The sequence below is a fragment of the Sebastes fasciatus genome, chromosome 21 (assembly GCF_043250625.1).
Source record: "Sebastes fasciatus isolate fSebFas1 chromosome 21, fSebFas1.pri, whole genome shotgun sequence".
NCBI lineage: Eukaryota > Metazoa > Chordata > Actinopteri > Perciformes > Sebastidae > Sebastes > Sebastes fasciatus.
In genome coordinates this window covers 2,109,267-2,136,882 of record NC_133815.1, presented here as the reverse complement: position 1 = coordinate 2,136,882, position 27,616 = coordinate 2,109,267, and the positions used below count along the sequence as shown (strand labels likewise).

The following is a 27,616-nucleotide window of genomic DNA, read 5'->3' as shown; positions in this document are numbered from 1 at the left end:
TAATTTCCCACTGAGAGGATGACGAACGTTCGGGAAGCCTGTTCTCAACCTGTTGTGTGATTCACTGAGATGTGAAGAGGGACTGGACGAAAGGAAAACCATGCTAACATTGCTGCTCTTTAGGATGTTTGGTATTCACCTGCTGTTTTATAAACTGCATTTCCCACAATGCCTTTCATTTTAAAAACCCAGAGAACATGTTCTGAACTTGCCCCATCCAGCTGTTAGATTAGATTTGCGGTTAGATTTGTGTCCGACTTGATGCCGACTTGCTCTGACGTCATGCATAAATGGACAACGATAACCTCACGAGATCGAGGCGGCCGCAGTTTTTAGAGCCAGGCGCCACAGTTGCTCTCCACCGACTGCAAGACCCAGGGCATTATGGGAAACGCCTGGCTCGCGCCTGATCAAAGAGCTGATTGGCTCTCAGTTTTGACAGCAAACTCCACGTGTCGCAGAACTTTCTGTGTAATTGTAATATTTAACACTAGATTGTATCAGTCTCATGTTGTGTAATGAAGGTTTCATCTGTTAACAAACACATCTTGTGTGGTTGATAATAATCCATCCATCCATCCATCTTCAACCGCTTATCCGGGATCGGGTCGCGGGGGCAACAGCTCCAGCAGGGGACCCCAAACTTCCCTTTCCCGGGCCACATTAACCAGCTCTGACTGGGGGATCCCGAGGCGTTCCCAGGCCAGAGTAGAGATATAATCTCTCCATCTAGTCCTGGGTCTTCCCCGTGGTCTCCTCCCAGCTGGTCGTGCCTGGAACACCTCCCAAGGGAGGCGCCCAGGAGGCATCCGTGCTAGATGCCCGAACCACCTCAACTGGCTCCTTTCGACGCAAAGGAGCAAGGACTCTACTCTGGTTGATAATAATAATTATTATAATTATGAAGGTTATCTATATATAGCACTTATCAAAAAGAGTGCTCACCATGTGCTTTACAAGGCGGACATAAAAATAATAAAGGATAGAATCCGATGCCAGACACACGCACATTTCCACAGATAATTACAAACAAACATAAATAAATCCCAACGTGGTCTGAAAACTACAAGTGGCCTACAGATCAGATCTAACAGGAAGTGACTTTTTCTGTGACTTCCTGTGAATTCTTTTCTGCTCGAAACAGCTGGAAACTGTCCGACATGAACGTAGCTTTTTCTCTCCGCCCCCTGCTGCTGCTGCTGCCACCTGATCTCGTCTACTTTCCAGGCGAGGCGCAGCTCATCTCGAACGAGCCTATTGTTAATAGATTAGAAATACATTAAGACTTCCGTTACTGGAGTCTTGTGCCTGCAATGCATTCTGGTCTATTGAGGCTAAAAAAATCTCCATTTAATGTCTCCATTTATTGGTGATTTGAAACGCACAAACTGTTGCCCCCAGAGGCTAAATCGTCATCAGACTGATAGCCGATGGGTTCAGATATTGACAACCAGGAGGTCTTGGACACCTCTGAGGGGTCACCAGTAAGAATTGAACGTTATCAAGAAATTAAAGTGTGTATTAATCCACCAGAATGTGAATTTCAGGCCGTAATAATGATCACGACACTGTTGTTGTTGTTGTGTGTTACAGGATGACGTGCCCATGAAGGAGATCAACATCACTCATCTTGTGAAGGAGGGATCAGAGAGGGCCGACCCGCGACAGTTCGAGCTACGTAAAGTCCTGGGACAAGGCTCCTTCGGCAAGGTGTGTGTGCTTTTATATATATTTATATATATATATGCTGTCAGTGCTTGTGTGTGAGTGGGCCTTTAGTGTGTGAGTAAACGTGGGTTTCATTTCCACTCAATTCCCCGTAATGTTTCCCTTGTGCGGGTGTTTTTGAGAGCCCGTTGCTGTGGAGACGGCAGGTCTGAGGGCCCTCCACGCTCGCCCGCTCAGTATCATCGACTTTATGAATGAACATTAGCCTGCAGCTTTCGGCTCCTTGTGTGTGTTTGTGTTTATGTTTATGTTAATCCACATAAGTGTGACCTAGAAAAACAAACTCAAACACACACACACATTCTCTGATACACCCGTTAATACTCAGAGACACCACTGAGCATCCACAAAGTACATTACACTCTTCACACACACTTATATTACATGAATAAAGACATCAGTGATTGATTTTAAATTGATTGTTTTGTGTGTTTTTTAGGTGTTTCTGGTGAGGAAGGTCACGGGGCCAGACGCCGGTCAGCTGTACGCCATGAAAGTCCTGAAGAAAGCTACACTGAAAGGTACAAACTGTCTTTGACATGAAGATCTTCTTGTTCTTCTTCTTCTTCTTCTTCTTCTTCTTTCAGTCCAGTTTAGTCAATGTACACAAGTTAGATGAGATAAGATAAGATAAGATAAGGTAATCTTTTATTAGTCCCACAGTGGGGAAATGTTGCAGGTTTACAGCAGAAAAGGGGGACAGTACAAACAAGAGAAATCAGTTAAAAAACAAAACAAGATGTACATAAATAAGAAAGTAAACACTAAAAATATAATAAGTAAGTAAACAGTAAAAAATAAAAGTAAAAAAAATGTTTTAAATTGAGTGAAGAATTAATGTTAACAAATCAAGGATGAAAATTCCCCTCTTACTCAGTACTCATATTCAGATGTAGGTCTTTTAACCTTCATCACGCATCCTGTAACAAAAGGCACTGCAGAGATCATCGATTACCAATCAATCACTTGATCTAATGATGACATGATACAGGATGAACCAAGCCGAAGTGGCTCCTCAAACCTGATATCTACCATAAGTGAAGATTAACCCATAAACTGTAGAAAAACAAGGACATTGTATCTCTGAAGGTTTCCTGTTCACCGTCATCTGTGTTGGGCTACCAGGTAGAGCTCTGTAAATATCCCCCACGACCTATCTGACCTCTAATTATGCCTTAATGTCTTCTAAATCCAACCATTATTATAAATAATCTACATTGAGATATGTATTAGAAGTTAAATTGACTGTTGAGAGCAGAAATTCATGCAGAAATACTCTATTAGACATTACTTCGAGACAGAAGTTTGCGATTTTTACTTGAGTTCTTGTTTTTTTGCAGATTAAGTCACAGGCCCTGTTCAGACCTGGTATTAAAATGCGTCCTCAGTGATCAGATCACAGGTGGACAGCTCTAAGTACAGGTGTGAACGCACTCAAGACGCATTGAGGACGCATTGAGATCGGATCTTTCAGACCACATTCAGAGGTGGTCTGGGCCACATGTGGCCACATTCTTTTAGCAGTGTGTAGTTAATGTGTCCTGGGCCACATTAAGGACCGCCTACTCTACTGACATCCCGCTGGGATCCGCTAGTAGTCACTGCGCTCTTCATGTGAATAGACAGACAGACGGAAAAAATCAGAAAAATGTCTGAAAGAATTCTGAAATATGTTTGGAAAAAGGCTTATAAATGTTGGAAAAAAATTCCAAAAAGATTTACGAAAAATGTCTGAAAAATATCTGTAAAAATGTTAGAAAACAGGCCGATAAAAAGGCCAAAAATTGCCAAAAATATGTAGGAAAAATACACGAAAAATGTTTAAAAAAAATGGTCCAAAAATATGCCTGAAAAATGTCCGAAAACATATCCGAAAACAAACCGAAAAACATGTTCGAAAATTGACTGTAAAATATTTAAAAAAATATCTGTAAAAATGTCCGTGAAAAGGCCAAAAATTGCCAAAAATGTCAGGAAAAGGGCTGAAAAACGTGTGAAAATATGTCCAAAAAAGGCCGAAAAATTCCAAAAACGGTCTGAAAAATGTCTAAAAATATGTACGAAAAATACACAAAAAATGTCCGAAATAGTCCGAAAAAAATCCGAAAGATGTCCAAAAAAAAAAGTTAAAAAATGTCCGTTCAAAATCCGAAAAATATCTGAAATAAAATCTGAAAAATTTCCAAAAAAATTCAGAAAAAAGGCAGACGCGAGTGCTTGTCTGTTTCCAAGCATGGAAACGGCTTCTGTGCTCTACTGTGTGTTATGTCGGCCGGTACAATAACTTTTTATTTTGATGTTAATAAAATGTACTAGATTTCATGAATATGTAGGATATTACTACTGACATTCCTGTAATGTTACGTCACAACGTCTTCTGTAGTAGCCGTGTGTTTACTACATGTTTATTTACATATGGAGCGGGGAAGTGAGATCGGATCACAAGTGGTCACTAGAGACGCATTCTAGTGTGCGAACAGACGTCCTTAGAGCTGTCCACTTGTGTTCGGATCACTTAGGACGCATGTTTTGTTTTGTTTGTTAAATTCTACTTGCAGCACCCTAAAAGTTCAGAAGTCAGCTGAAGGTCTTTTGCTCTCAAATATAGTTTTTGTGGATGAAGTCATCTGTTCTTTTCAGGTAGTTAAATTGTTCACAAGTGGTGTTTTTTTTCCTCCCAATATGGAATTTCACACTTTAACATGAGATCAGACAGAGACGCAAAGAGCTGAAGAGGTGTAGGGAGAGAGGAGGATGTTCAGCTCAAAGTCAAACTCCATCTGGTGGTGGAGAAAATACAACATGCTCCTTTTATTGTGTTTGTTTCTGTCTGTCCTCTCTGGCTCAGTATTTGTTGCTGATTTTCTTCCTCTCTCTTCGTGGTTCAGTTACTCATCTGGGAATCTCTCCAGCCAAAATAGAAAAACATAATAAAGGAGTCTGTTTTATTTTATCTGGTGATTTATGTGTTTTTCCACTCTCTCTCTCTCTCTCTCTCTCTCTCTCTCTCTCTCTCTGTGTGTTTCCAGTGCGTGACCGGGTCAGGACAAAGATGGAGAGAGACATCCTGGTGGAGGTCAACCATCCCTTCATCGTCAAACTGCACTATGGTGAGTCAACCAATAACAGGCCGTGCAGAGATGAGTCACCAGCGCTGCACCGGCCAATCAGAGCTCATTTATTCCTCTTTTAGCAGGCAACAGGCCTGGCGGTGGAAACTTCTCAGATCTTATCTCACTTTGTTTCCTCCCTCAGCGTTTCAGACGGAGGGGAAGCTCTACCTGATCCTGGACTTCCTCAGAGGAGGGGATCTTTTCACCCGTCTCTCCAAGGAGGTAAATCCTCTTCAACAAGTGATCTGGTTTATACACGAGGAGAGGCCTTTTAAGATTTACATTATTTACATGAAAAACAGTCAACAGTCAAAAGAAATCCTCATGGAACATATAAAGCAATTGATGTTAATCAGGAATTTATTATCTCTCACGGGAAATTAGATTTTCTACTCTAATTTCATTGAATTATAAACACAGCCCTTCTCCGGTACATAATACTCACACAAATGGCTGTGTGTGCGTTCTCATAGTGAGAACATACTTTCAATTTACAACCACAGACTTATAGAGGGCAGGCAGGTTTATCTGTGTGTCAACAACAAGGCAATTCAAAGTGCTTTACATATAAAAAGACACATTCAAATAGGATAGGAATCAAATAAAATTAAAGATAAAAAAAGATAAAACAGGAGACTGCAGTTACAGTGCAAGATATGAATAAATAGTCCCAAATTTAATTTAGTAAAATGGGAAAAGAGGAAAACAAAAAAGTATTAAAGGCTTGTATAAAGGTGCAATACAGTAAAAAACAGTGTATAAAGGTGCACTTTATGGCATATACGGTACCAAGATATCAGAACAATTAATTAAAATCTCATTGTGTCTTTAAAAGGCTTTTGTCAAAGCAATTAATTGGCATGCCGTCCGCTGCAGAAGCTGCAGGACTTTTTACTTTCTCATATTTTCAAGCTACAATCCGTCCACTTAATGCACATTCAAGTTACCACAAAGATGGCGGAGCTCATCTTCATGAAGTTTGTCACCTTGTTTTTGTATTTAAAATGTAATTTTCCACCATTGACCACCATGATGACTAAAAAGACAAGAGCATGAATGTAGTAAATACTGAATGTCGGTCGGTTGGTGTGTTGCAGGTGATGTTCACAGAGGAGGACGTGAAGTTCTACCTGGCGGAGCTCGCGCTGGCTCTCGATCACCTCCACGGCCTCGGCATCATTTACAGAGACCTGAAGCCAGAGAAGTAGGCACACACACACAAACACAGACACACACACATACACACACACACACACACACACACACACGCACACACACACACACACACACACACACACAGTCATGCTGCATTATAAATGTTTGCCTGCAGACATTTCCTTCAGAATACATAAAAAGCTTTTATTTCTGTTATTTCAGCATCCTGCTGGATGAGGAGGGACACATCAAGCTGACCGGTGCGTAATATTACACCTACTCTGAGTGTTGGACTACTTTATCTGAGCTCTTACCGCTCATTTCAGCTGTATTTTTGCCCGTAAATTACTAATACCACACTCTACAAATACTATGCTACAAGTAAAAGTCCTGCATTGAAAATGTTCCTACAGTAAGGGAGAAAATCAAGTACCTCAAGTAGATGTACTCGTTCTAACCGCTGATGTTTACTCTTCCTGCTACCTGACGCTGCTGTAATCTCTGATAACTCCTTTATCACCTCCTGATTTCTTTGTTTGCGTTCAGACTTTGGCCTCAGCAAGGAGTCGATAGACCACGAGAATAAGGCGTACTCCTTCTGTGGGACGGTGGAGTACATGGCTCCCGAGGTGGTGAACAGGCGAGGACACACGCACAGCGCCGACTGGTGGTCGTACGGCGTGCTCATGGTGAGAGGACGCTGCTCGTGGTTGTGGTTATGCTGCTGGTTGTGTTCAGAGCTGACGGTTCAATCTCCATTTACTAATAAACTCAAATAATCCGATTACAAATTAATCTTATTGCTCTGATTATCCCAACAGTCCTCCAATCCCAGCAGAGCAGCGACTGGTGTAACACTGTAATGTTGTTTAAAGAAACATACTGTAGTACTCTACTGTAGTTCCTAAAATATTTAATAAGCTCTTGTTGAATCGTCTCTGAATTTTCTTTTTTAAGAGAGAGTATTGTGGAAAACATTTAGCTAACTACATACCTAAGCAAGTTTATAATATATATATATATATATATATGACACAACTTTTCAGTTCTTTGAGCGTCAATTTTTTGTTTTGGTTAATTGTTTAATTATTATTGGATATTTAAGTCAAAATATATATATATTTGAGTCAAATATATGCAAAATTCAATAAAGAAAAATTGTATCAAAAAATAAAAAAGGGATAATAATAATACAAAAAAATATATATAAAATAAATTGATAATACAAATATATATATGTAATAATGTAATAATAAAAAATTAAATATTGTTATTTCTTCTTTTCCAATATTTTTTATTGAATTGTGCATATATTTCACACAAATAGACAACAATTATAATTATATAACAAATATATAATATATAAAAAAAACAGCAAATTTTTTTTTTATAAAAATTAAAAAAACAAGTCAATAAAGAAAAAAATGAAATACAGTTTAAAGTAAAAAAACAAAACAGCAAAGAATAAAATAGAAGATTAACAATACCATACTTTTTCCAAAAGGAAAGGTATAATTGTTACATGTATACCCTGAGAATAACAACAAAAAACTGTAAAATTAACACGTTACAAAGCTTGCAACAAGAAATACATTTTCCTTCTAAGCAGTTGCAGTAGTGGTTGTTGGAAGAAGTACAGAGCTTTGACCGTGGACGTGTTTGTTGTTGTTGTTGTTGTTTCTCTCAGTTCGAGATGCTGACGGGAACGCTGCCGTTTCAAGGAAAAGACCGGAAAGAGACGATGACCATGATCCTCAAGTAAGACACTTTATACTGTCGTATCCACCACCTAACGGCTTCTATTACAGCTTACTGTACATCCGAGAGGAGACTCCCCTCCTCCCTCCACAGGGTTTATATTAGAGCAGATAAAGTGCAGCACTCAGGAGGAGGAAGAGGAGGATGAAGAGGATGGACTCATGTGTTATAACGGCAAAGATTAGGTGGGAGGAGAAGCGAGGGAATAAAAAAATAATAAAAGAATTCAGAGGAAATATTAACCCGTCGTCTCTTTTTCACTCTCAATGAAAAACGCTGAGTCGACTCTCTGCAGAGCGCTGACTGTGTTTCCTGTGTAGCACACTGACGTCTAGTCTTTCACATACTTGGATATACAATATGGACAGCTGAAAATCAGCGGCAGTTATTCTTGATTTCTACTTTTTATATCAACGCTCTCTGTGTGTCTTTGTGTCCGCAGGGCCAAGCTGGGAATGCCACAGTTTCTGAGTTCAGAAGCTCAGAGTCTCCTCAGGAACCTTTTCAAACGCAACCCTTCCAACAGATTAGGTAAAACCTTTTCATTTGATTTTAAACTTTCAGAACAAGTATATACAAACAATTTTAAAAAATGCATGCATGCTGCAGATATGCTGCACCTCCAGTTTGTCCAAATGTCCAGGTAGTTCAAATAAACTGCACATGAATACACACTCAAGAGAGGCGCATAAATCAACATACGAACGGTTCTTTTCCAAAAGCAGACATCTCTGTTTTTATTTATTTTCCTAAATTTTTTATTGTGCACTCAAGGGAATATCAATCAAACTGGTGTTGGTTTATTCGTTTTTGCAAATGGCTTTTGTTTGTTTTTGCAAATGAACTCTTCAGCCGAATCCCTTTGCTTCCTCATAAAATCAATAAATGGACCCCAAATGTTTACAAATCTACAGTATGAGTCAGATGACGAGGACCTAATCTCCAAATAGAGACAGGACTCAATAATCATTGAGCCACTTCTAAAAACAACGAGGAGAGGCAGATTTCCACACTCTCAAAATAACCCTTTCAGCTACCAAACATTAAAGCCTGCTGGGTCTCTTGTGGCGGTTACAGGAAGCTTTCAGAACAACAAGTACAAAGACTGGGTCCATTTGTTTCCCAAGTAAATTAAATATTTACTCCTTACTCATTTAGGAGGAGGGTTTTCTCAACACATAAAGAAACACTTCAGTTTATCACAAACATTCAACATCAACACATCTGGAGATGCATGTTTATTACTGGAAAGGAAGGGGATGAACTGTAATCTGTAAAGTAAGTAGAAGTAGAAGCAGAACAGACATTCAAAATCCAAGAAAATAAGAAAAAACAAGCTAAATAGAATAAGACAGGTATAAAATACAAGAATAAAAGTTACAGTGCAGTGTAAGAAAATATTTCATATAAGGTAGCGGTAAACAGAACTGATTTAAAAGAGCTGAGAGTTGCAGCTGTTGACAGTTTTCTGTGAGTTTGTTCCAGATATAAGCATAAAAACTGGTGATATATAACTATTCCTGATCCAAACTAGCTCCAATGTTTAAAAATAGCAAATATTATCAAAAAGTGGGGATGCTAAAAAACACACGTTTGCTCCCCAGGCGCCAGTGAATGTATCTACTAACAAGTATTGTGTGTTAGATCTCTTCTTCCTCCTCTGTGCCATTAAAACACATCAATGCGTCACTGGCCGTCATGTTCCTTCATCACCATGAACACATGAACACAAACACTGTAGTTTATTTAGACTCAATCCCACATACACCGTCCTGCTGCCACAAATACTCCAAATGTGGATTAATCCACCGCTGAAAATAGTCCCCAACAAATGCTCTATTTCCTCCTGTTTGTTTGTTTTGATGAAGCGGTGGACTGACAGCTGATGTTTGTTTGCAGGAGCTGGACCAGACAGTGTGGAGGAGATCAAGAGGCATCACTTCTTCAGCACCATCGACTGGAACGTCAGTGTCTCCATTTAATAAACTTTATTAGTAATATGCTCAACGAGATGAGAGATTTGTTTTTGACTGTGTGTCCAACATTTCCTCTTCCATGTAGAAACTCTTCCGCAGAGAGATCCCCCCTCCCTTCAAACCGGCTTCAGGACGACCTGACGACACTTTCTATTTCGATCCAGAGTTCACAGCTAAAACACCCAGAGGTACAGACTGTCACTCCTCTTCCTCCTCTTCCTCCTCTTCCTCCTCTCCGTCGCACACCACCGAGCTGAACTACATCCTGAATACGATCTGATGTTCTTTGTTGAGCGGTGAGGTTCAACAGCTGTCTGTGTTTTGTGTCTCAGACTCTCCGGGGGTTCCTCCCAGTGCCAACGCCCATCAGCTGTTCAGAGGATTCAGTTTTGTGGCCATAACAGAAGAGGACACACAACCACTACCCAGCACTATTGTACAGGTACAAACATATACATGATCATTTAATGCATCGCAGAGGCAAAAATAATCTGATATATAGAGTGAAACCTCAGTTAGCTGTAAAGAAATCATCAAAAATCTTTACTGACGTGTTCTGTATCCATGTGTACACATATAAATACAGAAAGAACAGAATGTACCTTAAATGTTTGAGTCAGTTAGGCTGAACGAATGTGCTTCACTTTACTAATTAAAGTACTAAAACCACACTGTGAAAATACTCCACTACAAGTAAAAGTCCTGCATTCGAAAATGCACACATTTATAAAGGCTTTATAAAAAGGCTTCAAGGACGAGCGAGGACTAAGTGGCCATTAGGAGGTCTGATGCTGCTGAAAGAGCCTTTAGATGGCTCAGGTGGATCAGAGAGATTGATCCCTGCTGCTGGGACACAAGTCAGGGTCTGGGTCTAAATTAAGTTCTGGGGATATTTTACCCCCCAAATGTCCCTGGTCGAGAGGTAGTACTTTCTGAAAGTACAGGAACTAGGAACCTTTTGAGGAGCTCATTGCGTTTCAACTGCAGGAACCAGGGTCTAAATTAAGTTCTAGGGCCTTTTTAACCCCAAGAAGACTCTGGTTGAGGGGTAGTACTTTCTGAAAGTACAGGAACTTTCCCCCAGAACTAGGAACCCTTTTGAGGAACTCATTTCGTTAAGTTCCTGTGTAAATTAAGTTGCTGTGAATGAGGGAAAAAATGTCTGATTGTTTCACAGCGGCTTCCTTCTAAAGCACAAATAAATAACCAATAAATAACAAATATATAAAGTAGTTCCCGGGACTAAACTTACCAGGAACTTCTTGTTGTAAACCTGGTTTATATCTCAGAAAAAAGGGATGCATCCTGGACCGTCTTAACCCTTTTAATGAATGATTATTATTAGTAATATTTGTATTGGCGTTTGTGTCTTTGCGTGCAGCAGCTCCACAGAAGCACGTCCCAGTTCTCAGACGCCTACGAGATCAAAGAGGACATCGGCGTCGGGTCCTACTCCATCTGTAAGCGCGGCATACACAAAGGAACCGGCATGGAGTACGCAGTCAAGGTAAAACACGACGTCAGCACAACGTCTACTGTACGTTCAGCTTTTTCCTTACGCTGTAAACAATGTTTGTTTCGCTGTTACAGATCATCAACAAGGCCAAGAGGGACCCGACGGAGGAGGTGGAGATCCTGCTGAGATACGGACAACATCCCAACATCATCACCCTCAAGGACGTGAGTCACATTAAACGTTCTATGATGTCATTAAAGGAAATAAAACCCACTCTCAGAGCAGCTATTTTACTCTAAAAAATCAACTCCTGTTGAGTGACTCACTCTGGGTCATTTTCTTACCACTCCGGTTAACCTGAATTTGGCCGTTTAGCTGGTGGAGAAAAAATGTGAATGGTTTCATGACTCACTTTTAATTATTGGAGTTAAAAATATCGTCTTGCTGCTGGGCGAAAATGCCGTCACTTGAATCACTTCCAGTAGCTAAAGACAAATATATCTGTTATCTGTTACAGAGATGATTCAGCTCCTAACATTATAAATGAAGTGCTTGTTTGATATATTAATTATGTACATAGTTTTCTAGTTCAATTCTGTTGTTCTTCCTTTTTGCTGCTGCGACACTTAAATAAAATGTATATTATCTTAAATATATATTATACACACGTCTAGGACTGCAGCTAATGATTATATTCATTATCGATTCATCTGCCGTTCAGACTATATAACATGTTAAAGAATATTGAATTCTTATAATAGTATAATTTAAAATATACTTAAAAGGAGACCAACAAAAATAAATATTTAAGAAGCTGGAATTTATTATTATTATTATTATTATTATTATTATTATTATTATTATTACTATTACTATTACTATTACTATTATTATATAATAATAATAATAATAATAATAATAATAATAAACATAATAAATGAATATTATTATTTGATGGAACTGATATCCAACATTCTCAGGTCTGAAGCTGTGACATGTGGACCGGTCTGAGTGAGTAAACTGAGTGATTAAATGACTCCACAGAACAATAGAGTGACTGAAGCGTTGCTGGTCGTGTTGTTTGCGTGTCGTAGGTGTACGACGACGGCCGCTCGGTGTTCTTGGTGACGGAGCTGATGAAAGGGGGCGAGCTGCTGGACAAAATCCTCCGACAGAAGTTCTTCTCTGAGCGAGAAGCCAGCGCCGTGCTCTACACCATCACCAAGACGGTGGAGTACCTGCATGTCCAGGGGGTACGTTTCAGTTCTCACAGCTCACAATAGTTAGTGCTTATGGTTTAGTCTTTACTGAATTCAGTGGGTTTTCAAGTGAAAGAGGATTTTTAGGGGAAGGGAGAAATGATGGACAAATAAAATGTTGGTGTTTTTGAAGAGAACAAGTATGTAGTAAATTTAGTTTGATAAATACTTACTTCCATTCTTACTGACTTTCTTTCTTACTTATGTTCTTATGTTCTTACTTACTTACTCAAGATATTAATGTTCGATGCTTTTATGTACACAAAATCACAAGCAAATGTACATGTTTCTTCTTTGTGGAATTCGATTGTATTGACATGTGTCTTCTTGCTTTATGTCTCTTCCTCTTGTTTTCTGACCTTAAACACCTGACTCTACCTCTCCTGTCCCGTCGTGCTTGCAGGTGGTGCACAGAGACCTGAAGCCCAGTAACATCCTCTACGTGGACGAGAGCGGGAACGCCGAGTCCATCAGGATCTGCGACTTTGGTTTCGCCAAACAGCTGAGAGCAGAGAACGGGCTGCTCATGACGCCGTGTTACACCGCCAACTTTGTCGCTCCCGAGGTACAGTACGGCGTCTTTAACAACGTCTCCGTCTTTATCTCTTTTCACTCCTCTTTGTGTTTCAGTGTTTGCCTATTTTATTTTCTAACCTTGAAAGTGTTATTTTAGTGTTTTCTGTCTCTTTTCTGTTCTATTTAACTAAATAAAAATAAGCCTAAACCAAACTCCAGTGAATTAAAGATCAAATTAAACTGAATGATCTTTGTGGGGAAACATACCAATAATATACGCATGAAAGCTATAAACTACATCATTCAGAAGGCGTTGAAGCTCTTTATTACAGCAGTGTGAGAACAGATGTTTTTATATATATATAAATATGATCCGAAGCACAGTTTGTTCACATGAAACTGAAGTTTTTCTGTGTTTCTGGCAGGTGTTGAAGAAGCAGGGTTATGATGCAGCCTGTGACATCTGGAGTCTTGGAGTCCTGCTCTACACAATGCTAACAGGGTAAACACACTTTAGTTTACGTTACTTTTAAAGTATTACGGTTAAAATAATCTGTCACGTATCTAAATATGAACACTTTCTCCATCTCATCCTCGTCTCTCCCGTCGTCTCCAGGTTCACTCCCTTCGCTAACGGTCCGGAGGACACGCCGGAGGAGATTTTGGCTCGTATCGGCAGCGGGAAGTTCTCCCTCACTGGAGGATACTGGAACTCTGTCTCTGCTGAGGCTAAGGTGAGGACACTGACGTACAACAGCAAACACAAAAAGAAGCGTAAAAACAAACCATTTAAATATAGATACTGATGTGTTCGGAGGTGACGGTGAAACCTGCTGCATTTTCTCTTTCGTCTTGAAAGTGCATTATTATTATTATTATTTTTTTAGGTTTTTATGTCACTTTCTATATTCAAATCAAGACATTACAATTTTGTAATACTGCACGCTCCTCAGAGGATGATTGAGCTCATCATGTGTGACCTCTGACCCCCTCCCTCCTCAGGACCTGGTGTCCAAGATGCTGCACGTCGACCCTCACCGCCGGCTGACGGCAGGTCAGGTCCTCCGACACCCCTGGGTGACGCACCGAGACCAGCTGCCCAAATACACCCTCAACAGACAGGACGCACCACACCTGGTCAAGGTGACACAAACACACACACACACACACAGAACCGTCTCTCTCTGACCTTTCATCTCGCCTGCACACTTATACACACTTATTAACATATGAATCAGATTATTATAAAACAACACATTTGCATGCTGCTGACTAAAAGCCAGTTCACACCAGGAATCAAATCTCCGTGCAAATAAAAATGATTTCATAATGAAAGAAAGTGTGAAGTGTTTGTGCAGATGAAGAGGAACAATTTGTGCTTCGTCTCAAACAATAGAAACCTTTTAGAGACACTTCAGAGCGGTTTATACATCCTGAGTGTTGCTCTTTTGGACATTAACAAAGTCAGTTCTTCTCTTGTCAAAGACAGGAGGTCTTTAGGGTAGATAGCAGGTCAACAGTAGATGTCACATAGAAGTGGTGTACATCATCTGAAAGCCGGAAACCTGAAGATTAATTTGAGATTCCTCATGTATTCACATATCTGGAGGCCAGAGGTCAAGGGACACCTTTGAAAATGGACATGTCAGTTTTTTGTGCAACACACATGAGTCAGCAAAAGACATGTTCAAATTGATTGTTTTATAAAATAAATTGGTGTAAATGAATAATTGCTGAATGGATCAATAGTTTGTTTTGTGTCGTCCCTCCAGGGTGCGATGGCGGCCACCTACTCGGCCCTCAACAGGAACGTCCCCCCGGTCCTGGAGCCGGTGGGCTGCTCCACTCTGGCCCAGCGGAGGGGGATGAAGAAGATCACCTCCACCGCTCTGTGACCTTTAACCTCCTTCACCTCCTCTCCTCAACTCTGACCTCGATCTGACCTCCGCCGGACCCCCTTCCTCCTCCTCATCCTCCTCCTCCTCCTCTATCTGGTCCGGTCCGGTGGGGGGGACAGACTACTGATGGATCCAAGAATCGCTAACGCCAAATAGGAACAGAGAAACCACCGCCCCGCCCCGCCCTGCCATCCATTCCCGCCCTCTGTCCTGCACCTTAACGGACTCTTCTGATTGGCTCTCAGCTTCAGCATCACTGATCGACAGCCGGACTGCGCTGTACTGAAAACCTGTTCCTGTCTTTGCTTCGGACAATCAGCGCCGCCTCCGCCACCGCCGCCGCCTGGCAGACCCGGAGACCGAGGCGGAACGCGCGTCAGGAAAATAAAAGTACTGTATTTATTTACATCAAGCGGGGGATCATAGGAACAAGGTAATCTAATGTATGCATTTAAAGAGCTAGGATCATCGTTATTATACTGTCGTCATGGTTCTGCGTAGCTGTAGATCCGGTATTTAAACCTCAAGTAGCCTCTGACATCACGGCGTCTGCAGAGAAGGACAGAAGGTGTGAATCGGTGTCGGTGTTCAGAGCAGCTTCGGCCTCAAAATGTGGTTTGAAATCATCCTTTTGTCCTGACAGGTTTTACATAAACTTGAGGGATAAGACTGAGTGAGTCAGGGGGTTCTATAACGAGAAGACTCGCCCTTAAAGGCCCAGACACACCAAGCCGACATCAAAGAACTCGCGGTGATGAAGGCCGACTGTTGCGTCACCTCACGTCGTCTTCGCCGACAAGTTGCATTTGAACACCCCACAAAGACGACAGCCGACGACCAGTTAGCACGTACGTTCTACGTACGTTTTCGTCATTCAAAAAGGGAAATAGGAAGACCGAGGACGGCGGAGATACAAGCCGTTGTTATGATACGTACATGAAACAAAGCAGCGTTTCTCTCAACACTTAGCTTCATTCCAGATGTTCATATCGCTGTGAAAATATCTGTGTGTTGGAACGATCAGATCAGATGACTTTACTCGTTGGCTTGTTTTCTTTCTTCTCGTGCACTGATTCGTTTAAGCCGAACAGCCAATCAGAGGGATTTCTCCCACCGACATGCGCTGATTCAACATGCTGAATCCTCCGACACGGGCAGACTAGAGCGGACGGAGCGGGACACACCACAAAAACTAGACCGACAGACGCTCACCGACGGCCGACCGTCAGCTTGGTGTGTCTGGACCTTGAGCTTCCTGTGATATACAAATATTTCCACCTGAAGTTTGAAAGAACGACTGATTAAGTAATTTGTCTCTCGCTGAAACTCAAGTCAGAAAATTACAATCTGAGCTCATACAGTAGATGAACAAAAACAAAACAGCCTTTATTCTGGTTTTAAAGCTGCACAAGGCAACTCTTTATGCAGTTTGTGGCGCCCTCTGGTGGCAACAAGACGGTTGAATTTCTCTCTTTTACTCTCTAATCCGGCCCTCACAGCATTCTGTGTTCTCACCGGTGTCGTCTCCTGTGAGCTGAAACTAATTTATGCAAAAAATACAGAGGTGGAAAAAGTACTCCGAGCTTTTACTATAAAGTAAAGGTAGCAATACCACAGTGTAGAAATACTCTGCTACAAGTGAAAGTCCAGCATTTAAAGTTTTACTTCACTAAAAGTACACTAAGTAAGACATAATGTACCGAGAGCCGCTTCGCCCTGAAGGTTTAATAAATTACCACAAGTAAATTATGCACCGATCCAACTCTTTCGGTCCTGATACCGTCTTCTTTTATGTGTCAGGCTTCACTTAAACGTTGCTTTCCTAACTTAAAACGTAAAACAGTTGTTATTTATTATTAATATAATATATCGTAGTCCAGCAACTTGGTAAAACAAATCTTCAAAATGAACAGGAAATACAGATATATCATATTATTATATCAAGTGTAAACCTTTTTAATGCATCAACCAATCGGTCAAAATTAAACAGGAATTAAAACTCCAGTTTATAATATATATAGTATATAAACATAGAATTGAATTGAATAGATCGACCCGATGTGTCACCAGCTATCTGAGTCCGATCCCTATAAAATTAAGTAGAAGTAGCAGAAATGGTTCTTTAAGTACAAGTACAAGTACTTCAAACTGGTATTTAGTAACTTTCCACCTCTCTCATTGAGACTTTAAATCATCTTTCAGGCCCGGAAAAACACAATTTTTGGTGTATTTTTTTGTGCCTTGTGCAGCTTTAAAACGCGTCAGTAAATTTAAATGTTTAAGGCTATGGAAGCGGCTTTAACTGGAAGAGACAAGGTGACATTTGCACAAAGAGAACGTGGGCACACATTTCTTGAGGGATCCCATTTAAAGGCCGACAGCGTCCTCGTTTTACCTGGAAAGCAGGCGACCCAAGAGGCGAGCGAGCTTCCACAAACAAGAAGACTTGAACCCGGATGTGACCTTCTTCTGTACGAGCCGACTGATCCGTCTCTGCAGCAGACGGGGAGCTGAACTGTAAATATATATACATGTACGAGCAACTCAGGTTTCTATGAATCAAGACAATGCATTTTTATATATATATAATGTGTCCCGGAGGAGGAGAGAGATGTACATACAGTAGAATCAGATAAGCACACAGGTGTGAGTGACGAGCAGGACGCGAGGAGGCGTTTAGCAGACATGCACAAGAGTTTGTCTCTTGTCGCTTGATATAAACATTTAGTTTTAAAAACAGTAATAACGTCAAACTTCACTACCTACCACATGCACAAAACCCTTTAAACTTTAAACTGTAGCGGAAAGACAAACACACTCACCTGGGTAGAGTTGTTCCGATACACCTGAGTACATTTAAAAACATCCCATCCTGTATTCAGGCTTCAATAAAACGGTGCGTACGCCATCATGGAGGTTCATCAGTGGAGAAATTAAAGGGTTAGTTCACCAATATTTCTCCTCTTAACACTGATTTATATTGATGGAAGTTTGGGCATCCTGACTTTTTAGTCCCAAATATGCTCCTAAAACACTGGATACTACGTTCCCCATAATGCAACGGTGTCTTTCATTAGACCCTCTCTGACTACTTAATGTCTTCCAATGTACCTTAAAGGGAGAAGTATTTAATACTCTTATTATCAACATGGGAGTGGACAAATATGCTGCTTTATGCAAATGTATGTATATATTTATTATTGGAAATCAATTAACAACAAAACCATGACAAAGGGGAGACTCGTGGGTACCCGTAAAACACATTTTCACTCACATATCTTGAGGTCAGAGGTCAAGGGACCCCAAAATTTAGCTCAAATTTGGAGCATTAAGCGTTATAGAAAAGTTAGAGAAATTAGTGGCGTTAAGTTTGACGGCCCTAAAAGCAAGTAAATATGAATTAATTATTCTAAACTTTATTTTCCATTTACGTTGAGTTGTGTTTTTGCCTGTTGACACATTTCACAGCTGATTAATTAACTCCAACACTTCTTTTTCCCTTCAGCTGAAACCAAATGACAGACTTCTCTCTGCGTAACTTTTATTATTTAAAATGATTGACCTGTAAAATAAAGTTTTGGGTGAACTGGCCCTTTAATTACAAACTTTAAAACGATGTGAATCTGAAGAAGTAATTCGAATGAAGCCGTACCCGTGGCGTGCCTCCGCTCCTCTCACCTGAAGACAATCAGCGAGCACTAAACCAGAACTAAATCTCTCTCCTGCGTCCTCCAGAAATACTGTACCGTCTGTGTGAATGATTGAAAAACTGCTTCCTGTCCGTCAACATAAAGGGATACTACTTTTACTGCTCTGAGATTTTCTTTGTTTTATATATATATATATATATAATATGAAATATTATCCATGTACAGCTCTGGGATAAAGGAATGTAAAAGGATTTTTTTTTTTTTCCTGTAATTATGAACTGGGGAATAGCTTTCTTCTTCTTCTCTCTCCATCTTCTTCCTCCTCTTCCTCTTCCTCTTCTATCTGATCCTGTCAGCATTCAGCCCTGCTGCTACGCCAGCTCTCTGTTTTTGTACCTGCAGTGAGAGTTGGACTTTCTATTAAAAATAATAAAAAGGATAATCAGCTAATGACGCATGCCGACTCTCATTGAACACTTTATGGTTATAAAGAGTTAATTCACCAACATTACAAAAAAAAACTCTCTTTCCTCCAGTCGTTTGAATTAATTAAGTTTTTATTGTTGTTTTTTTGGACAAAACTTCACCACACATTAATATAAAGTGGTGGAAGAAGTACTCTAAAAGTCCTGCATTCAAACTCTCTCTATAGTAAAAGTAGTAACATCAAAATATACTTTAAGTACCAAAATTAAATACTCGTTATGCAGAATAATATATTATATTATAATTATTGATGCATTAATGTGTTCATCACTGTAATGTTGCAGCTGGTAAAGGCGGAGAGTATTTTAATTACATTATATACTGCTAGGTAGCTTGATCTATAATAATGTTTCATCATTTAGTAGTTGATTGTATTTTGTATTAATAATCTAAATCTGTAAACTAAAGATTTAAATTAAACCTCACAATTATACTTCCACATTTAGTTTTGTTGCAGCTTTATGATAAAATAAATTACAGGACCAGTGTGAAACATTTCAGGGGATCTATTAGCAGAAATATAATATAATATTATAATAACTATGTTTTCATTAGTGTATAAATCACCTGAAACTAAGAATTGTTGTGTTTTCATTAGCTTGGGCTGCAAAACGCACGTTTTTTGATGAATAAAAATAATACAAAAATGAGAGATAAAGTTAGAAAGTCGAAATAAAAGAATAAAAAAATAGAATAGGAATAATAATAAAATTATTATATTAATATTCATTAAATTATTATTCATTAAATAAAAAAATAATAAAAAATAAATAGAGAAAATAAATAAATAAAATAAAAATAAAGAGAAACAAAGTAAATAGTGATAATAAATCACAACGAAAAAAATAAAAATAAATACCAACATAAATGAATAGAAGAATAAAAAAATAAAAATCCCCAAGTTGTTGGGATCAGAATTCACAGTTTACGGGCTCCCGTCTTGACACGACCAGCGGTTCCTCTTCACGGAGTCCGTCGTGTTGTATTAAAACACATTAAGTATTCAGACCCAGGTGGCTCCAGTTTGAGATGTTTCTACACCCTGACTGGAGTCCAGCTGTGGTCCATTCAACTGATTGGACCTGATTAGGAGAAGCACACACACACCTGCGTGTATATATGAGGTCATACATGAGAGCAGAAACCCAGGAGCTACCTGCAGAGCTCAGGGACTGGCTGGGGGGACCAGGGTCCAGACTTGAACCCAATCGAAGAACAGCAGAGAAGAAAATCCCCAAATCCAGGGGGACAAACCCAAGAAGACTGGAGGCTGTAATCTCTTCCAGAGGGGCTTCAAATGAGTTAAAGGTCTGAGGACTTTATGCAAAATTATCTTTTAAATGTACAAACATCATACTGTATGTGTGAATATTTGTCTCTCTCCGTTGACTACTGTTCATATTTTTTCCAAAATAATGTCCCATGTTGGTCCACCGGACGGGACGGGACTTCACCTCTCTATTCAGGTTCTTCTTTTTCTAAAATGTGTCATTATGAGGTGTTGAGATTGATGAGGGAAGAAATTAAAATGATTTTAGCATAAGGACATAAAAAAAATGAGCAGCTGTCTTAAAATTTATATTCAACTTTTTTAATACATTTCTGCAGTTTCCTTATCAAACAGTAGAACTAGAAGCCTACAGAGGACAGAACCTGCCAGAATAAAAAATAAATGACTCAATAAATGTACCAATAATATTAAAGATAATTGATCAAATATGACATGAATTGATATTTCTATTTTAATTTATTTACCTTTTGTATAAATCCCCCTATCTACTATTTTATTTAATTCTTATTTATTTATATTAACTTTTAAATGTATTTATTTCTTGCATTCATTTTTTTAATTCATTTTTTATATTTATTTATTTAGTCCAAAAAAAACTTTATATTAACTTATTTCTATTAACTTCTTCTCATTTTTTTAGATTTATTTATTCATTAATAAATGTATGTATTTATTTCTAGCAATTTTTCTTTATTATTTTTTTAGATTTATTTATTCATTATTAAATGTCTGTATTTATTTAGTCGAAAAACACCTGCATGAGTCAGACCTCAGTATTTATATATTATAATAGTATTTATATATCAAGTTTTTTGATACCCTGTGTAGATACTGACAATTTTCCTATTTATTTATATTAACTTCTGAATGTATTTATTTCTTGCATTTATTTTTTCTATTTATTTTTAGATTTATTTATTCATTATTAAATGTATGTATTTATTGAGTCCAAAAAACTCTGCATGAGTCAGTATTCATATATTATATTAGTATTTATATATTATATTAACAGTTTTTGATATCACACCTACATACTGACAAATGAAAACTCACTGACAGACTGGAGTGTTTCATGGTGAATAAAATAACACAATGCTAAAAACAGTTAGTGGTATTTCCCTTTAATGATGTCAGAAAATTAAAAAAAAGACACAAGGATAATGTTGCAAAATTAAATCACTACAGCAAAGAATAAAAAACAAACAATACACATTACAAAGATTTTATCCAGACATTATTTTCATTTTCCAAAATTTAAAAAAAACTAATTTCTAAATGTTTAATAAAAGCAGATTGTTGCAGTTCTTAGTTGATATTTTGGTGATTTTTAGCACCTTTTTTTTGTTTCATTCTCAAAGTTGTTTTATTCTTTGTTTTACTAACTCTAAAATAAAAAAAGTTTTTTATCCCACTGATTGCAAAAATTAAAGTTTTAATCCATAAACATGTCAAACCATCAACAGTATTTTTTTTTTTAAATCAACATTTTGAGCTTAAACGTGGTTTCACATTTAAATTTAAACTGTATTTAACTGTAAATATGACACAGGTTTGAGTGAAAATGTCATTCAACACATCATCAATGAGGGTCCAAATCTGCAGCTGGGACCCTGAATAGAGCCCAAATTAAAATCTAATCTAATAAAATAAAAGATAACAAAGAAAAATATACATTTTGTTTTGTTTATTTTTGTGTCTTTCTTGTAAAATACTGAACACTTTGACCTCCTACTAAAAAAATCATTCAAAATTTAATCTGTTACTTTTGGGGGTTAATTTATGAAGTCAAACTTTTGGTATTTTTACTTCATAAACAACTTAAATAATCTTTAAACATGATAAATGTAGATAATACTTTCCTGTTGAGCTGAATTATCATTCTAAATCTTTTCTAAGTTAGTTTTCTACATCTTGTTTTAAACATTAAATTTCAGTATCTGACAAAATAATTTCACCAGTTTAGTAGCAGTTCTGCTCTGGAGCTTTCGATCACATCACATGGTCTTCAATGAAGCTCCAGAACAGTTTCAACGATCTCAAGAAAAAACTGAATTTTAGAGTTTCTGTAAAGATGTGATGTTTACATGCAGATATCTTTAGGATCCAATCACCTGGATCATACACTTATTTTATTTTCTATCCAATTTACTACAAATCCCATCAACTTTGCTGTTTCATTTAATTTCTATGAGATAGTTAATCCATCACAATGATTTGTGTCTCTGCATTTGAAACTGAGACTAATTAGAAAATCTTTCAGGTTGTTTTAAGTGAACATGTCCTGATGATGATAATAAGCTTCAAACTTTGGAGATTTGAAAGGTTTTGCAGAAAATAATTAAATTCATGAGTTATATTGCTTTAAATATAAACTAAAAACCAGATCCAAAAGGTCGTCACGTCATTTTATCCTGATAGACATACTCATTAGTATATGAATTCTTGATTTATGGCCAAAATCATCTAACTTTGATTAAACAAAATTACAATACAGAAGACTACATGTTCACTGTGATGGATTACCCTCCCAAAGTAAAAAAATGTTTATGCCTAAAACACAAAAGCAGCATCATGTGAACATTATGGAGGCTGGTAATACGTAATCATCATTTTCTTTCCAGTCTGTTAGAAGAAAAACCTGCAGCGGTTCAGTCCAGAACAGAAGAGAGGAGGCAGACGGGAAGGATTTGTGTAAAATGTTTTGAAAATCAGACTTTAAAGCAGCTGCTGCCTGCATGTAAACATCACTTTAAATGATCTCTGTCTTCTACTGTAGCTGGAATAACTCTGGAGTAATACAGAATATACAGTATTTACACACATGCACCGACTCAAACACCAATGAAGAAGAACTACTGGCTGCTTTAACAACCTGAGTCTTATTTACATTAGAGTATTAATTGGAAAAACATTATTCAGCAACTATTTTGATAATCAATTCATCGTCATTTATCAACCAAAAAACACCAAAACATCTGGTTCCAGCTTTAATTTAGCTGTTTAATATCATTCTAAACGGAATATCTTTGTGTTTTGGACTGTTTGTCGAACAATACAAAACATTTGAAGACTGTAACGGGAATTTTATTTTATTAATCAACAACATAATGACAGTAGGTATCAGAGGGTGGAACTGATCTTCTCTTCTGTCTCTCAGCAAGAAGGCGAATAAACGTAGATCCCATAATGTCAAACTATTCCTTAAAATGAAGCTGAAAAAAGACCCAGGTTTGGGGAAAAAAATGATTTTCCTTCAATTCCCAGCGAGACAGAAACTGTATTTCCTCCACACGTGACACCGATGAGGCTTAACGGTAGAAGACGCCACCAATTTGCTTCAAGTTACCAACAACTTGAAGAAAATTATGAAATAAAAAAAACAAAGTTCAGTTCAGACCCGTCAAAGATGTATAAACGTCAGACCAGTCTGACAAAGAGGAGGTCACTGAGCTGCTGCTTTAGTCTAAAAACACTGACGGGAAGGAAACGAAGCGCGTCAGAAGTCGGAGTCGTCTGTGGCAGAGTTGTCGTCTGTGGCAGCGTTGGCGGCGTTGGAGGCCGTGGAGGCGTTATCGGCGTTGGCAGCGCTGGAGGTGTTGTCGGGGACTCCGAGAGTCGGCAGCTGGATTCCAGCGGACTCCTGCAGCAGCTGCTGCTTCTTCTTCCTCTTGTCGTGGTTCTTGTTGTGAACACTCAGACCGCGCTCGGTCATTTCATAGATCTGACACAGGGCGCAGTAGTAGGGCGACACACCGACGTGCCTGAACTGATCGGCCAGGTATGACGAGAGCGACGTGAAGCCTTTGTTACAGACGTTGCAGCGAGGGACGAGGCCCGGGTGCTCCTTCTGCAGGTGTTTCTTCAGACCCAGCTTCGACCCTCTGTAGCCCGGCTTCTCCGCTTTGTTTTCCGTCTCCGCCGAGCAGAGGAGGCAGGTGAACACGGCGCCCTGGTTGGCGTGGCGTTTCGTGTGGGCGTCCAGCTCGATCTGAGTGCGAACCGACTGCCGGCACGTCGTGCAGAAGAACGTCTTGTTCGCCTCCAGGAAGTGCATGTGTTTCAAATGCACGGCCAAACCGGCGGCTCTCTTGAAGAACCTGCCGGGCGGCGGGCAAAGCTTGCACATCAGCTCTTTACCTGAGTTTGAGTTCGTCGCCATCACGTAGCTGTAGTCCTCGCCGAGCTCCAACACATGCTTATTGCTCACAACCGCCTCCCTCTTCACCTCCTCTACTCCCATCGGCTTCCTCCGCTGCTTCTCGTTGATTCTCGGCCTCGGCGGTGTGTTCAGTTTGGACATCACCGGTAAAGGCGCTCTGGCGTTCTCTCTCATCCCGGGATGTTTGACCTTCGGCCTTTTGGCCGGCACCGATCGGTCCACGGCCATCGTGAACTGGTAGCTCGCTCCCTCCTCTTCTGGATTTGAATACTCGATGACATAAACGCCGTCTTCATCTTCCTCGCCAATGACCTCCTCCACCTCGTAGCATTCTGCGGCGCCTTTAACCTTCCCCCCGACATGAGACTGCTCCTCCTCCTCCGATGCGATGTGTGTGTCGTCTATTCTCACCACTCTTATCTGGTCCATCCCGCCTGCGCCGGCGCCGTCCCAGCTCCTGTTTCCTGACACGACCGAGGACGACGTCGCTTTTCCTGCAGGCCCACCTTTAACCGCCGGCTAAACACGAGAAAAACAGATTGTTTTGATGTTTCCAGGCACCAGATTCAACAGAATAAACATTATTATGGTGTGAAACATCATTGTTTTAAAACGCCTTTAGAGGCCAAAGGTATTTATAAAGAGTTGAAATGATAAGTTGATCCACAGAAAATTAATTGGCAACTATTTTGTTGATAATTAATAATTTAATCATCAAGTTTACACAAATAGGGCAAATGTTCCCGTGTGTTTTTCTTCTATGACGATAAACTGAATATATTTTGGTTTTGGAACGAGCCATTTGAAGGCGACTATTTGGACTTTGGGAAATTGTGATCAGCATTTTTCACTATTTTCTGATATTTTTCATACCAAATAACTAATTTACTGATTGAGAAAAATAAAAATAATTGTTTGTTGCAGCCCTATATGTTTCCCATGATACACAGCTGTTGTGTTTTGTATTATAAAATACAGAAAATGGATGAAGAAATGTCTTTATGCTACATTTTAAGTTGTTAGTAACTTTTGAATTCTATAAATGAATATATAATATATATAATAAATAAATGTGTTTTGGGGGTTACGATTTACAAGCAACATTACTTTAACTTGTATCTCCATCTGTGTTAAGTCACATTATTTTGGAAAATAAATTGTGAACTGTTTTCTTTGGTGTTTTTCATGAAATTATAAAACTCAGAAAATTATTGTTTTTTTATTTTTATTCATGGATTTATTTCCATTTACCTGTAATGTTATTTAGAAGTGTAATAATACATCATAATAGTTGATTATATTTTGTATTAATAATCTTAATCTACAAAGTAACTAGGAAATAAGTAATCAAATACATGTAGTGGAGTAAAAAGTACAATATTTGCCTCCAATGTAGTGGATTTGAAGTATAAAGTATCTTAAAATGGAAATACTCGAGTAAAATACCTCAAAAATTGTAGTTAAGTACAGTAACTACAATGTGTAGATGTAAATTAGTTGATTATATTTTGTATAATTAATCTGAATCTGCAAAGTAACTAATAAAAGAAATTATCAAATACATGTAGTGGAGTACAAAGTAAGTACAATATTTGCCTCCAAAATGTAAATTTGAAGTATAAAGTATCTTAAAATGGAAATACTCGAGTAAAATACCTCAAAATTGTACATTACAGTAAATGTAAATTAAATTGATTTTATTTGATTAAATAATCTGAATCTGCAAAGTAACTAGTAAATTAGTTATCAAATACATGTAGTTGAGTAAAAAGTACAATATTTGACTCCAAAATGTAGTAAATTTGAAGTATAAAGTATCTTAAAATGGAAAAGAGATGTAGTAGAGTAGCATGTAAACAAAAGACTCCAGTAAAAGTACCTGATCTTTGTGCTAACATGGTAAAACCTCCTGTTATAACAAGCCTACCTCGTCTAATACTCAGGTTTAGGTCCAGGGAGAATGGAAACACTGGTTTAATGTGTGAAAGAGAGTGAATAATGTGTGAAAGCATGTGAACTCACCAGGATCCAGCTGCTGAAGTCAGACATGTTGAGAACAGACCAGCTAGCTTAGCAACAAGGAAGCTAACGAGACTAACAGTTTACAGCTTTAAATGAGTTTATTCTTTAACTTTACACCGCTTGGCTATCTACCGGTGAACACAGGGAGTGTAGAGGTATGTCTAGATGTAGATAAAGAGGAGATCGTGCAGGTTTACTGGCTGCAGGAGGAGAGGTCGAGATCAGCAGCTCTGCTCCATGCTTCTTCTCTCTGGGATCATTAAACACATCAACAGCAGATCAACAGCGCCGCGGAGCGACCACCGCCTCCTGGTGGCGAGGAGGAGTACAGCACTACACTCACACTGGGTAAATACTGGAATAACACTGTTCACATTTACTGTACCTAACTACAATTATGAGGTATTTTACTCCCATTTTAAGCTACTTTATACTTCAAATCCACTACAGTTTAGAGGCAAATATTGTACTTTTTACTCCACTACATGTATTTGATAACATATTTACTGGCGTTCTTGCCATCCTTGAGACTTAAACCAAAGTGGGGGAAAAATAGAAAAAATAGTTTCAGAGACTGTACTCTGGTGACTTTTAAAGAATGAAAATAATAAAATATTTGAAAAAAAAATTGTTATCAAATTTGTATGTTAAATAGGCCTTTTGTTAGTTCTGTATAAATATGATATGATATGATAAATATGATATATATACTCAGTATATACAGTACATATATATATATATATATAAGAAAATGAAATTCAAACAAGACCATTAAAATATATATACCTAAAAAAATTAAATTAAAAGGAGATCATTAAAAAATTATTACATATGTATATATATATATACATATATATATATGTATATATATATATACCTAAAAAAATTAATTAAAAAATACCATTTTATATATATATACATGTATGTGTATATATATATACCTAAAAATATTTGAAAAAATTAAATTAAAATGTTATTATCATTATTATTACATTTATATATATATATATATATATCTTATCTGATCTTATTATTAGTATTATTATTAATAATAACGATAATAATAATAATTTGTATCATTTATTTAATCTTTTTTTTGGTATGTACCTGATCCTATTGGTCTAGTGAAAAAGTGATGTTTGTACATGA

General features: G+C 38.3%; 2 protein-coding genes across 4 annotated transcripts in view; one reads left to right on the top strand and one right to left on the bottom strand.

Moving 5' to 3' along the window:
• rps6ka3b (ribosomal protein S6 kinase, polypeptide 3b) overlaps positions 1–18,959 on the top strand; it is a 57,398-nt gene extending 38,439 nt beyond the window's left edge. For 2 of the 3 annotated variants that reach the window (XM_074621703.1, XM_074621706.1), the window contains 20 exons: positions 1,594–1,710; positions 2,168–2,249; positions 4,758–4,838; positions 4,984–5,063; positions 5,939–6,045; positions 6,219–6,256; positions 6,543–6,685; positions 7,684–7,754; positions 8,197–8,285; positions 9,654–9,718; positions 9,816–9,918; positions 10,063–10,172; positions 11,112–11,237; positions 11,321–11,410; positions 12,281–12,439; positions 12,849–13,010; positions 13,387–13,463; positions 13,578–13,695; positions 13,964–14,104; positions 14,734–18,959. In XM_074621703.1, coding sequence (XP_074477804.1) covers positions 1,594–1,710; positions 2,168–2,249; positions 4,758–4,838; positions 4,984–5,063; positions 5,939–6,045; positions 6,219–6,256; positions 6,543–6,685; positions 7,684–7,754; positions 8,197–8,285; positions 9,654–9,718; positions 9,816–9,918; positions 10,063–10,172; positions 11,112–11,237; positions 11,321–11,410; positions 12,281–12,439; positions 12,849–13,010; positions 13,387–13,463; positions 13,578–13,695; positions 13,964–14,104; positions 14,734–14,856 — 2,082 coding nt within the window. In that variant the 3' untranslated portion in view covers positions 14,857–18,959. The remainder of the gene's footprint in view (positions 1–1,593; positions 1,711–2,167; positions 2,250–4,757; positions 4,839–4,983; positions 5,064–5,938; positions 6,046–6,218; positions 6,257–6,542; positions 6,686–7,683; positions 7,755–8,196; positions 8,286–9,653; positions 9,719–9,815; positions 9,919–10,062; positions 10,173–11,111; positions 11,238–11,320; positions 11,411–12,280; positions 12,440–12,848; positions 13,011–13,386; positions 13,464–13,577; positions 13,696–13,963; positions 14,105–14,733) is intronic. The other variant, XM_074621704.1, reaches the window with a different exon arrangement.
• Positions 18,960–21,391: 2,432 nt separating this feature from the next.
• Positions 21,392–26,771, bottom strand: LOC141759553 (uncharacterized). The gene is made up of 2 exons (XM_074621709.1): positions 26,468–26,771; positions 21,392–24,964 (listed from the first exon to the last, which is right to left on the bottom strand). Exons 1-2 carry the CDS (start codon positions 26,492–26,494, stop codon positions 23,783–23,785), a joined length of 1,209 nt encoding a protein of 402 aa, XP_074477810.1. The 5' UTR covers positions 26,495–26,771; the 3' UTR covers positions 21,392–23,782.
• Between the last annotated feature and the right edge of the window lie 845 nt (positions 26,772–27,616).